The 14,790-nt window shown below is 36.8% G+C and overlaps 1 protein-coding gene across 1 annotated transcript; it reads right to left on the bottom strand.

Moving 5' to 3' along the window:
- Positions 1–1,337: 1,337 nt before the first annotated feature.
- LOC125237023 (elongin-B) lies at positions 1,338–14,229 on the bottom strand. Its single transcript, XM_048143948.1, has 5 exons — positions 14,071–14,229; positions 13,872–13,965; positions 12,470–12,614; positions 5,771–5,873; positions 1,338–4,665 (listed from the first exon to the last, which is right to left on the bottom strand). Exons 1-5 carry the CDS (start codon positions 14,071–14,073, stop codon positions 4,651–4,653), a joined length of 360 nt encoding a protein of 119 aa, XP_047999905.1. The 5' UTR covers positions 14,074–14,229; the 3' UTR covers positions 1,338–4,650.
- Between the last annotated feature and the right edge of the window lie 561 nt (positions 14,230–14,790).

Below are 14,790 nucleotides of genomic sequence, written 5' to 3' on the forward strand. Positions count from 1 at the left end.
CTGAAAATAAATTAGAAATAATAAAAATAAATACATGTGATGAATGTGTTACCAGCACCAATTTTTTTGAAATTGACACGTTTTTGCGGGATCAACTTTCATTACATTAGCCAGACTTAGTTATACTTCCGTGCGCCAGACTCTATGCCTCCCTTTTTTAACCCCCGACCCCCGACGCAAAAACGACGGGGTGTTATAAGTTTGACGCTTTGATATTAATGATTAGATTACTCTTTCTCTCTTTTGCTAACCACTCTTAACGTGAATATAGAGCTTTACTTTTTAAGTAAGTATTGTTGGAAGGGTTTTATTCTATGATTTGGACAAAATTATATTTATGAAAACATTATATGAAAAGAAAAAAAAAGATCTGCTAGATCTTGCGGAAAGTTTCCTCTAATTATAAGTGAAATCGCAAAATGTGGGAAAAAAATCGTATGAATGTCAATGTATGTGTGTGTTTGCGGAGTCTAGCCGTCGCGTGAAGAGGGGCCTCCGAATTGGCCCGAAACATATTTAACGTGTATAATGTCAATGTAATTATTTGAACAAGTTGTTCACAGAAATCACGAAGCGTCTGGTTGAGGCGACTGGTAACCGAAGAGCTGGCGACTTCCTCGCACAACGTATCAGTATTGCGATACAGCGTGGAAATGTCGCCAGTATCCTTGGTACAACGCCTCAAGGGCCTTAGTTTAGTTTCTTATATAATTATCTCATTTCACCTTAGGACCACCAGACAATCGGCAATGCGGCATCGCTTCACGGTTAGTATTCCAAAAATACGCACTAAGCGTTTCGCTTCAACATTTATTTTGCGAACCGCCAAGGGGTGGAATGCCCTGCCTGAGTCTGTGTTTCCACATGAGTACAATCCAGGTATCTTTAAAGCAAGAGTAAATAGGTATCTCATAGGTAAGCGTGCTCCATCGTAGACCGCATCATCACTTACCATCAGGTGTGATCGTGGTCATGAAAACGTCTACCTATTCATACTAAAAAAAAAAAAATGTAAATATGTTCATGTAAATAAAGAGTAATTATTTGTTCAGTTATCATAGTTAATTTCATTATAAGAGATAGCTAGTGAATCTATTGCTAAATAGGTATCATTTGTAATCAAAGAACAAGATCAAATTTGCACGCCCAAACGACTGAACCAATCTTGAAGAAATAGTTGAAATGTAAAAGATAATAGAGGTATTACTATTAAATCCATCTCCTGGGATTGTAGAAGATAGCAGAACCGAACCGAACACTAGCGTTGCCGCGGGCAGACATGCGTGCATCTTGCAGAACAAAATACTTAAGGCAAGGGTACAATTGAAACACAGAAAACAAATCAAAACAGTTTTATTTCCTGCTGGTTCATTAATTGTAGACTTCCATACGCGCACATGAAATACTACGCTATCCATACATACTCTAGTCTCGTTGTGTCTAGTTGAATGCTTCATCACTAATGCAGAATGCAGGTACAGCCGAAACAAAAAACCGACGCGATTAAAACTTGTTTCTAAGTAAATTTAATTATACTTACATTTTCTGAAATAATTTAAATTAACAAACTTCTATATATTGGGCAAGATAGGAATTACAAAAAATCAGTGATGCCAGCACATAATGTTCAGAAGCGAAATATTTTAGCTATCGGTTCTTTGTCTGCCTGCACTCACAAGAGACGGAATAAATAGTACACTGATTATGTGGGTTATTCAACATCGGAACAGGGTCGCACGAGAGGAAACGGTGACTAACCACTAAGATTACCTACCCGGGGAACCAATATTGCATATCAGACCCTTTAGCACAACTTGCCTTGTCGCGCGCGAGTCCATACATCAAGCGCGACTTCAAATATGGACTCGCACGCGACAAGGCAAGTTGTGCTAGAGGGTCTGGTGTTCATTATCTATACTGAAACAAATCTTGGTACTGGCACAGTTTTTTATCTTCATACAAAACGGTTGTGTTTAATTTATAAACCTACAAGTATTCACGTAATGTGATTGATAGGGCCACCATAGACAAATCTGAACGACGACTATCGCGGATACATTAAAAAAAATCATACACGGACAAGGAGTTATTGAAGGTTTTACATTGATAAGTCGGTCAAAATAACTATACAAGACGCTCAAGGTTAGTAACTTTTTGTATGGAAAATACATAAAAAAAAAGTACCACTATTAAGATGTAACGCTCAAACCTAATTTAAACATTTCAAAATCTTAAACTTGTGGGGTTAAATACTCGGCGAGTCACGTCACGAGCCCATCACTTCATTCCATGCCGTTATAGTATGAACACGCAAATAAATAACTCCGTAGAGTTTAGTTTGCTAGCCCTTGAGCACGCCGCACAACACATGACTCACACAGAGCTGTCTGCGGTGCCCCGCGGCATGGCTTCTGCCCTAGACTCCCCTACATGTGTACATGTTATCACGTTACACCATATTTTTGTATGAAGACATTTGTCCTTAGTGGCTATGTTGAAGGATGGTTTGATTATTTATCCTATGTTATAGTACAATAAAGTGCAATATCGTTTAATACCCAACTATTCTAACTTGGATTAGATCTGAAGTAGCGTCGCCGGCCGTTGGCCGTGGGCGCCGTGGCCGCATTAGCGAGCTATGCACCTGAATTGACCGACTCGGGACACATGCCATGGGTGCCGGAGTTCCCGTTACAAAAGTAAGTAGCGATCCGTCGGGACTCGGGACGCGACCCTCGGCCTCGGGCGACGGCCATTAGTTATTATTAAATCACAATAGAGGGCGCAGTAGCCCGGTGGTGAAAAGCTCCTATTTACTCCCTATTACAAGTATCAGCTATAACTATTTGATTCTATGCTAGTTAAATATTTTTATAAAAAAAGATGTACAATGATCTGTTGGTTATATCTGTCGTGCAACTTAATATACAGGAAATTATAAATCTTAAGAAATATGTATAGGTACAAAAATAAAGTTTTACAATCAGTCGAAGCACTGTGCATGTAGTATGGAAACACAGAACATTTTACATTTATTTGTCCGAATTAGGTACAGTATTTTCAAAGTTCATTAGTTTTCATACTATCAAACCGAGCGACTCTTCAACTATTTGAATTTCAAGAAATGCATTAACAATTCGTATAACGTCGTTTTGTATCACAAATCATTAAATCCTACGCTAAGAACATAAATCAACTCATTTCAGCGTCCAACAGTGGCGCAGCGTCGTTGGCGCTAGTGTCGGGTGCGCACTTTTTAAGACCACGGATGATTATTGATTATTACTTCACGTAAAAGGCATGTAAGACGTCAATATCCTAAAATAGGTCTATTTTTTTAGTAGAGAAGGGGTGTGCGCCCCCGACGTGATGCGACAGAGACAGATACAAGCAACAGAGGAGTTAGGCGAGTGACTCTAGTGAGGCGAGCCGCTCGTTGTTCGTTCAAATAGAAAAAAAACACAAACGTATTAATTAATAAATAATGATGGAATACTGATAAGTTTGTTAAACGCGAGCCAAAAAACATTATCAGTTATATTTTGTAAGTACTAAAATAGTAAAAAAACAATAGCGATACAAATTCACATCTCAGTATCGCCCAAATTAGTTCATCGAAATAATTATTATTCAGTTAGTAGTTATCTTCCGTTGAAACGCGATAAAAAACGCCCACAAATCCACCTTGCTAATTTATGTCAGACTGTAACATTACGTCACAAAGACCCCTCTAATAAATCCAGTAGATATTACCCCTACCCCTTTTAATAAATGGATAAAAAACTCGTTAAGTTTAAACTACTTATTTTTGCTAGGATTTATTGCGAGGAAATAAAAAGTAGTATATAAAAAGCGCATTTAAAAACAGTCATTAACTGCCTGGTCTAAACAAAAAAAAACAAGATCACAAAAGTGCGATTTCAAATGTAAGAATTTTTCACATTGAAATAATAAATTGAATTTTTCAGTTAAGACAAAATCCTTTCATTTCGAAGTAACGTTTAGAAATTGAGCGAAACAATACAATAAATGTATAGCCATGGAGGCAAAAGTAATTTATAGGAAGTTATGAAAATAAGTTGTCGGCAGGCCCCGCCCTACTGAGCAAGCTACCGTAACAAGTCGCAGCGTTTAGGTACTAAAAGTATCGTTCAGTGCAACTATGAGAGGCTCGAATGTTATCCTCGGAGACACTTAAAGATTTAAAAGATGTCATGGCCTAGGTCTCGGGCGAATATCGCGTGATAATAACTGGGTATAACATTATTACTGTTATATGCCGACCGATATTATATGCATTTAAATTACAGCATCACGCGAATATTTCACCAAAAGCCGTTACGAATGAAAATCATGTTCTAATATATTCGCTGGAAACTTCCACGCACAAATCCGCAAAATATACAATGGATACAATACGATAAAGTGTCGAGATGAGACCCTCGGCGCGCGTGGAGGCTCCCAGCGCACTCGTCCCGCACCGTGTAAAACGTCTTCCGTTACAAAGCATCACAAAAATACTACAAACAAACGTGTAGCAACAGAATAGTTAAAATCGAGCACAAATCAATAAATGATTAACAAAACAAGTGTGTGTCGTATGCGGTGTCGGCGCGGCGCGGCGCGGCGCGGGCGCGGCGCTCCGGCGGCCTAGTGCTGGTCCATCTGCAAGCAAACCGTGCGTCAGCCAACTCCCACGCGCGGGAACACTCTAGTACCAGGCTCCAGGACCGTTGCTCGAGGTGCACGTGTAGATAAGCGTGTAAGCGAATTCATTGTCTACAAATCGGAAGATGTAACGAAATATACCTGCGCCTTTTCTGGCCACATCCTTCAGCGTAAGAAAGAGAAGTATTTTATTTCTCGGTATTACCGCTTAAGTGCTAACGATTTTTTTATTTATAGTGTTTCGATACTTTCGATTCGATTTCGATTATTTATGCCTTCTATGAATGAAACAAGCGTGCACGCTTTTCTACACTGAGGTACCGAATGAGATCAGCGTATGATATAAAACTTATAACTAATCAATAGATATTAGTCATGTAATGTTGAAAAAATTAGTCGCCAAAGCATCAGATGTAAAGTAACAGCGTATTGAAATTTTACATAATCTTACATAAAAAGAAATAGTTTTGAAAGTTTAAAACTTTCTACGATCGCAACAAGGGGCCCGTTACTCGAAAGGTACAAGCCTTGTATTACAAGTGCGCGAAATGTCAAATCATATGGGTTGTCATGGAAACACACTTGTAATACAAGGCTTGTACCTTTCGAGAAACGGGCCAAAGGTCGCAGAATAAAAGTGTAAGAAACGTCAGAAAACTGACACCATTTCGGCTTAAAAAAATACAAAAACATTAAAAATAATGAAGCAAGAATTCCAGTTATTAACACATCGGGTGTATATAGATTCAAGTCAATATAGTTTATAGGTAGGTAGTAGTATGTAGACATGTGGCTCGACGTTCAGAGCACGGCGCGCCACACGGCGCGCTTGAAGCGCAGCACCGCGCGCGCCAGCTCGCCGCCGCCGCCCCACAGCGCGCCCGGCGGCGACGGCGCCGCAGGCGCAGGTGCCCGTACTCCGGTACCTCATTATCCTAACATTTATTTTTATATTCGAGGAAGATATTTGCTAAAAATACGACAAACTTTCGAAAATAGCAAAGTCCGTCAGACTTGAAAGCTGACGGTTCGATCTTTGCTGATTTGCCGATAATGTCGAGGCGTTGATTCATCAGGTGAATACGTAAATAATAGATCTCACCTGCTCCTGTCCGTTGGCTTCCTGTGACTTCATGACGTCGGGCAGATCCGGGGGCGATGAATACGGGGTCAGATCCAGAGCTTCGAATTCGCCGCTTTCCTTTCTGTCGACGTAAACGATAAACTATTAATGACGACGACACGCCCGACGGTGCCTTCTCCGGCGCCTCGACCACGAAACGCACACTGCGCGGTCGGTATCGTTATACGGCAGCGTCGAACCTGTACGCTCGGAGCGGTACACCGATGCAATGCAAACGATTCAAATATATCTTTGACAGTGCTCATGCTCAGGCTTAGATGCTTTATTTACCTTAATTTGTTTTAGATTTCAAAACTCATTGAATCTTGTAAGGATAAGCTTGGAGACACAAAGGGTTTCGTTTCGTACTTTGGAATTGTTTTAACAATTAGGTATGTTTCTTCCAAAATTGTATGGCCAGTCGTTTCGAAGGAGACAGACGTGACTAGCACACTACTGATCCTATAAGGGCCTATAACAATTGGGCTTTGTTCTTCGCGTGGCAAAACCTTTTCGAAGACCACTTACGTATAAACTGCTTTATAATAGTTACGTTCGTAGTAGACTAGAATTTGCTTCTGTGGTTTGGAATCCTTTATTTAATGTCCATAAGACCCGCATTGAAAGAGTGCAGAAAAAGTTCATCAAAGCACTGGAATTTCGAGTCGGTCGTAGCTATGTTAATTATTCTTCCTCGGTTAAACATCATAACATCTAGGGCTTGCAATATCGGACGATTTTCAATTCCGGAACTGGTTTTCGAGATTGGACTTCAATTCCGGAATTCCGGAACTAGTTCCGGAATTGGACAATTTTTTTTCGTTTTGTTTTCTGGTGGATTTCTGATGAAATAATACAATTTTAAATTATAATTTATTATTAATCGACGTTTAAGACAATAACTCCGTACCTAAAAGGCATATAACACTGCAATTTTCATTTTAGTAATTTTACAGGAAAGCCCATTTTGTGTCAAAATCGGTCTTGCTAAGTATTTCGAACAACAACAAACGATACAAACGAGGTTTTAGTGCCAGTTTTGTGATAGTAGTTAACATTAAAGTAAATATATTTAGCATTATTATTTAATAGTATTTGACACATCAATCAGTAATAAAAACTACATATTTTAGACAAAAACTAAATAAAACTACCCCAAATACAGTGTTTTCCTTCTGAACTTATTTCATATTTGAGGATTTACAGCAATATGGACGAGGACAACATTATTGTTTTATCAATTTAATCTAATAAAAACAAAGGTTTTAAAACTTTTAAATGCATAAATGCATCGATTGTCCACCGAAATAATGTAAAAGTAATAATTTACAACAATGGCACAACGTCTTATTCACATAAATGTAATAAAATAAATATTGAATTACCTGTATCAGACTCGAGGCCCAAAAAGTCAGATTTCCTGATTTATACCTAGGTACATGTACATATAGACCTTGAATTCTTGTAAAAAATAAAGCATAGTTTTCATATCCACCATTTTCCATACATTGCAGTAAAGTCCACCAGTTTAGTAAAATATGCACACGTCTTTGTGAAAAGTGTATAAGTAACTACGACGTTATGCTTGTGAATGAATGTAATACCAAATACTACGTTTCGCATCTGAATTTAAGTTCGCAAAATCAGAAAGTGACAATGGTTAATATTAGCGCCATTAGCGGGTTAAAATTTAAATTACACTATCTCGCTCTAACTAGCCCCTTTAGCCATAAAATAGGGTACTACCTGAGTCCGAGCAGTGTCTAACTTATGAATTTACATATTTCTTATACATTCTGTGGTAATTTTGTAAAATAACCAGGCTGATATTACACGTTTTTATCTAAAAATATATATTTTTTCAATTCCGGAATTTTCGAGATTATGTGTTTCAATTCCGGAACTGTAATATCGGAAAAATTGTCCGAAATTCCGGAATTTCGAGATTCCGGAATTCCGGAATGCAAGCCCTAATAACATCCAACCGCTTTTACTTAGACGGTCTTGTACAGATATGGTATTTTTATATAAATTGATAAATAACGTTGTAGATGCGGGAGCATTATTACATAATAGTACATTACGATACAAGTGCGTAAAAAACGAAGTTCGAAACGAGTGGCGATAAATTAAAACACGACCGAAGGGAGTGTTTTAAATCGACACGAGTTACGAAATAGTGTATCGTTTCAGTACAGATCCCCAGACCTGGCATATAATGAAATGAACGTACTGAAAAATAGGTTTTCGTGTCCCCAGACGAAATGAAGGCACTTATTTAGCATTCCTAACAGTAGAACAAAATATGCACAGCATTCATATATAGGGCGCGCATGTAAGCAGTATAACGAAACTTGTATGGACGCAGATTTGTTTGGCAGTTCACTAGGACTCTTTAAAAGTACCGTATATTCTCTATTAAAATAAAAATAATTAGTACCTATATTATAAGTATTCAGACTGTACTTCCATTTTGAATTAATTTCTCTTACACTTCTTAATGTATTTAACTACACTGCCTATCATATAGTAGGTAATAAATATACTTTAATACTCTTATTGTAACTCGATTTTTGTAAATTGGAGAACTATAGGTCTATAATTACTTAATTTTTGGCAATATAGCTAAGTTTACATATGTATATTGTATGACTGTTTGTTCTTTAATAAATTAAAAAAAAATAAGGGTTCCTCTATATACTTGTTGAGGTAGAGACCCCCAAAACCTACGCAACAGTGTTAAATATCAGTAATACTGAACCACCAAAAACATTCTGTAAAAAACTAGCCAAGTCTCGATGGAGCTGCTTGTTTATCTCTAAAAAGTAATTGTATCTAGACAAAGTCGTGCCAAGTCTAAGGTGCCTTGCTGCGATTTCTTTATTATTATAATGAAATGAAATGAAAATGAAATGAAATGAAAATGAAATGAAAATGAAATATTTATTTTTCAAGTAGGCATATTACAATGCGCATATGAACGTCAAATAAAGCTACGCCGGCTCTAACCCTACGCCTCAGCCTCGAGAAGATTTCAGTCCCCCCTCAGTTGGGAGGGGGGTATCCACTATGGGACCGGCAAGAAACTCGGCGGGCAACTTCTTTTCAAAACATTACATCTTATAATTAACATGCATTAAATAACAATTAAGATACAACTTAACATGCAAAAGTATTCATCAAAGAATATGAACAGACTAGGTACTCTATGGAAATTAATTTCAATAAATTATATTATTGCTTAATAATACGTCGTTCTTCTTGAGAGAAAACATATCAAATTGTCACAGAAGAAAAAAGATAATATGAATCTCAATATCATTAAATATGTAATTTACCTACACAACATAAAATATTTGACGTGCTTTCTTATCTGAACTGTGTCCTCTATACATAATACAATTATTTTAATTGCTATTCGTTTTTGTAGTTTCTGGTTCGGGCCATGCATGTTTGTCTGTCAAATAGTCCTCGACTCTGTAATAAGCCTTTAACATCAATGATTTTTTTAAGTAGTTCTTAAGAGCTGGGAGGGGTAATCTCAAAGCAGTGTCAGGTAACTTATTATAAAAATGAATGCATTGCCCAACAAATGACTTCTGTACTTTACGGACACGAAACTTCATTATGGCAAGCTTATTTTTGTTTCTAGTGTTATAATTATGGATATCAGAATTCTTAGTGAAACAGTCTAAATTCTTAACAACATAAATTATAATATCATAAATGTATTGGGAAGCTACAGTTAAGATATTAATTTCTTTGAAGAGTTCTCTTACTGATTCACGTGTTCCTAAGTTGTAAATAGAACGAATGGCTCTCTTTTGTAATACAAAGATAGTCTGTATGTCAGCTGCTTTGCCCCAAACCAGAATACCGTATGACATTACACTGTGAAAATAACTATGATACACTAGGCAAGCTGTCTCAACATTAGTCAGTTGCCTGATTCTCCTAACGGCGTATGCGGCTGAACTTAATTTGCTTGCTAGTTTCCGTAGTGGTAGTAGTATAGTTAATGTAGTGTGACTTGGCCGTTGAAGGGTAGCGGTTCTGGCGACAGATTGGTGCAATGGTGTCATGGAGCACCTGGTTTTCCCTTGTGTACCCTTCAACGGCCAAGTCACATAACATTAACTATAATAATAAAGAAATCGCAGTAAGGCACCTTAGACTGGGTGTGTAATGATTGGTATACATTTTTTTGGTATAGTAACATTTGGTATAACAACATTTGATAGATTTTTAAAGGATATAATCACTCATTTGACATAATTAACATTTGGTATAACCACAAAATATCTACTTTTATTTTGTATAATCATTATTTCGTATAACACTTATTTATAATAACCGTTATATGGTATAACTATCTATTGATATACGACTAGTATAATATAACTAGCAAAAGGTATAAAACATTTCATGAATTATTTTTATACTTTTTTGAAGGGATCACAGTTCTAACCTAACCTAACCTATTTTTTCTGGTAGCAGCGCGTTGTGTGTAGGGGTCACAGTTCTAAGCTAATCTACTTTTCTGGTAAATGATGGATCTAATTTATTGTATTTTTTTTTTCTAACTGTGCTTTAGAAAGAATTTGTGTTATATAATTTATTTATTATCGGAAATAATCATTATACTCAAAGTATGTTATAATAAATGTTTTTCGAAAAAATGATCACTATATTAAATAAGAATTATACAATTTGTTAGTATATTATTTGTTGTTATATGATTCAATAATTATATCAAATGATCGTTATAACGACTAAAAATATATCAAAAAAAGTTATATCGATCGATACGCACCCCCTTAGACTTGGCACGACTTTGTCTAGATTTAATTACTTTTTAGAGATAAACAAGCAGCTCCATCGAGACCTGGCTAGTTTTTTTACAGAAAGTTTTTGGTGGTATTTCACTTCTTTTTGTAGAAACGTGGGCATGAAATGAAGCGGCCCACAAAGTTGAATATTTTTTTGTAAAGGCGGTATGTCAATCTCTAATAGTTTGGTTGGGCTCTTGTGTTTTGATCAGGGTCACCAGGTACTCCAGATCTTCTATTATCCTAGTTTTTATAGTTTTTGCTTTATGTGGCCATTAAACCTTAACTCTGTATCAAATTTCAGCTCTCTGAGTTAATGGGAAGTACTAGTTCTATTTTGATGATCATGAGTGAGTGTATGAGTGTCATAAATGCGAAACTTTGCTTTCGCTTAACTTCGGAACTAAATAACCTACAGACTTGAAATATCGGATTTTAAGTATGTGATTATAGCTTACTAGATGACGTAAATTTCTGCGTTCTGGTCTTATCCAGAGCTTCTCAAATAGGGGCCTGAATGTGCGGCGAAATGGTTCCTATAAAGGATGGTACGGCAGTGTTCGCTTCGCGCTCGACTTGGCGGGGGCACTGCCGTGCCCGCAGATTGATAACTTGATGTGGTCGCGCAACCTTGGACCGCGACGTACGATGCATATTTCGTATCCGTACACGTACGAGTATCATTATTGCTGCAGGGATTAGCGTTATCTTATCTGTGGTCGGACGGTGGACTATTGCGGATCTACATTATCATTCGTTTAGGACACTTGAGTTTGTCATACTATGTATTAATAGGGTAATTATTATTGATATGCAATATATACACCTGTACCTATGTCACGTGTTCCAGCATAGCAATATTAGCTATAATGATGACGATTTTGGTAAATGAGGTGTCAAACGACTCTTGAAATGATGGGAGTGAATTGTGTTTTGAATACACTTGAAGTACATTTGTAACCTTTGATTTATACATTAGTCGAAAGTAATCTCTAATCTCATAATAATTTTCGATCATGATGCCTGCACCGGCTGCGCCTAGTAAATGTCTGTTTTTGGCCCAATGGCCTAAGGCTTAAACTATTTGTGTTTATTTCTTTATGTAGAATAAAATGTAAACAAATTACGTTGAATTCTTTGAACCCATTAAATCCCAGATATTAAAGCAACAGTTTTTTATTGCCCTAATTTTTCCAAGTAACCAAAATATAAAAGTTATCATAGAAATATGGAAAAACAGTGATTTATTTACTTTTTATGAAATCTGAGCTATCAAAACAGACAAAAAGAGGTCAAAAGGATGTGTACCGACCAAAGAGGATCGAGTATTGTAGAGAGTTACTGTTGAAGTAAAATGTGTAATCACAGTGCATAGACTGCCATCTCTTGACACAGGCTTAAAACTTTTGAACCTCAGTTTTGACAATTTAGCCCATATTCTTAGCTTGATATGTTTTAAAATGTCAAATATTAATATTAGCGCCATCTAGCTGAGCGTACCCCAAAGGTGTAATGCCATCTAGGCCACAGTACCTTTTTCTGTATGGTACTGATGTACATTTTTTTCTTAAGACTATCTGTCTATACGGAGTTATATATGTCTTTGGTACCGACCTTAAAGCAAGTCTGATGGGGGGCAGACACTGAGCTTTAGCTGAAAGCTGTGTGTGTGTGTAACCTAAGATGAATCCGTACTTTGTCAGTCTTCTTTTTTTTATACCATTTTGGTGGCAAACAGGTATACAGTCCGCCTGATGGAAAGCCTTCTTGTCTTCCATAACCTGTCAGTATATTGTAGAACAGCGCCTGACTCAGGGGAGCCTGTAGGATGATGAACAGATGTACATACCTTAGAGCAAGTCCGATGGGTGCCGGGCACTGAGCTTTAGCTGTGGCCGAGGTGAGTCCATACTCCGCCAGGGTCTTCTCGTCTTCCATGAGCTGGCTGTCCTTGTTGAACAGCATCTGACTCGGGGGAGGAGTCTTTAAGATGCCTGCATACAAAAACATTATGTCACATTCCAATATTGAAAAATAAAATACTTATTGCACAAATGTATATTTGACAGCAACACCGAGAGAAGACACCTTTTTTGTTAGTAATTATGTGATAAGCAATAATGTCACCCGCCACCCCCATTGTGACATCATACATAATTATTACAATCAAAACTCTAGTATTTCTCAATTCCTAATCAGTCTGTACAAATCTCTAGCAGTCTCAGACATGGGGTGCACCAACATATTGCTGTATGTACCCACATTGAGTCTCACAACCTTTCATATTTTTACTCAGTTATTTAGGGGCGATCTTTCCTCTCACATTTTAGCACAAGTTGACAGCTGTTCTCTAGAACCTGTTTTAAATAAACTGTAAGTGTAAGTATTGCACTGGAGAAACAAACAGATACTGAGGTTTACAATGTACTGCACTGTACAGCACTTAGCACTTCAAATCAAAGCTTAATATTATTATGTTCTCATTATTATTATCTTCGCTGCCTCCCACATCGCCCGCACCTCGCACGCGGCCGGAGCAGCGGCTCAATCGCAAGCTGGCTTGAAACGCCTGAAATATCTTCCCATTTACATATTTGTCCCATTTAGAGACGGCGGGGAGCTGGGGAACAGACGCGAATAACTCAGGCAAAAAGGAGAAATTGCAAAAGCTGTCCATTGTAATTCAACGCGGAAATGCTGCGAGCGTCATGGGCACTTTTGCACCGGGAACGACAGGGAATAGTTTATTTGGATAGTTTTAAGTTTTTATTGTTATTAGTGTTTAGTTATTAGCTATTGTAATTTTCTAATTATTTATGGAGTTAACATGTCTTTACCTAATATAATAATGAATAGAATAGAAAATGTTCTCATTGTTTATATTTATAAACATTCAGTCAAAAATATTTTACCATCAGTACCATCACACTCTTAAGAAATACAACAAAAGTACAATTATTATGTTTTAGCGCCAAAATAAAACATGTTATTAATCGATGTTTGTATTATAACAAACATGGTGTTTTCTGTTTGGAAATCATGTTTCAAATTAAAGATCTGGTTCCTTGAAAAAGTCCTACGGCGCAAAGTTGGTACCTAAGTATATTATTGTACTTTGTCAGCTGATTCTTTCCAGGCCAGGCTTACGAGATACAATGAGGCAGTAAACATAGTATAAATCGAACGCTAACCGACTGACATTGTCCAAGACTAAAAATAGACCTTTCTCAAATCACTGGACACGCACTTACCTTCAATCATTTTCTTTAATTCCAGTACCGTTGTCGTATCTTTAGCGTCCGTGAAGATGGTTAATTTTTTTCGCCTAATCATTAGAAAGACATCCTGAAAATAATTTTAAGTTTGAGGTTACATGTCGAGTCGAAGTAATAATTATGACTTTCTATTTAAAACAGATACTCGGTAACGTATTATATTTCACGAGCTTACCATTTTTGAGATTATATTTAGTAACTATTAACCATTTATTTTAAAAACGCTACCCTTCAAGGCGTACGTACGAAACTCAATTGACTGGAGTTGCGATTCTCATTTGTTGATTTCGACAACTTTGCTCTGGTGCTGATTGGGAGTAATATAGAGCACCTGGTACGTGATTGGTCTAAAAAGTATTGAAGGATGTGATTTCACCAATGAGGTCACTAGATGAAAAAGATGATGACGACATATTTTTTTTTCATTTGTCTTGTCTGACTCGGATGTTTGTCAATTTAGCCTACACGAAAGTACACTTTTCAAGAACAAGAACTTAGTAATCTTAAGAATAGAATTTGAGGCCATGAAAAGCGGACTGACAGGGCCGATATCACAGACCTCAATATGTAATTTTTATAAAGGTCCTTTAAAAAATTAAAAAAAAGACAAGAACCTGAAAGTTATTTAATTTATTACGAATCATCTTAAATTCACTTACAACTTTATACATACGAACAATATTATACATATGATTTAATATATATAATAAAGCATTTTTATTTAAATTTTTATAGTGGCATTATACATTTCAGTATGTTGAATGCATTTTAAATAACTGTCATTCGTAGCGTCAGAAATGTCAGAATCGTTCAGAATGCACATCTTGTACACACATTTTTAAAGCTTATAATTTATTTACGTATAATTTATGTCAATTAATTGACCAAAGTATAA

Source organism: Leguminivora glycinivorella, chromosome 2 (genome assembly GCF_023078275.1).
Source record: "Leguminivora glycinivorella isolate SPB_JAAS2020 chromosome 2, LegGlyc_1.1, whole genome shotgun sequence".
Lineage (NCBI taxonomy): Eukaryota > Metazoa > Arthropoda > Insecta > Lepidoptera > Tortricidae > Leguminivora > Leguminivora glycinivorella.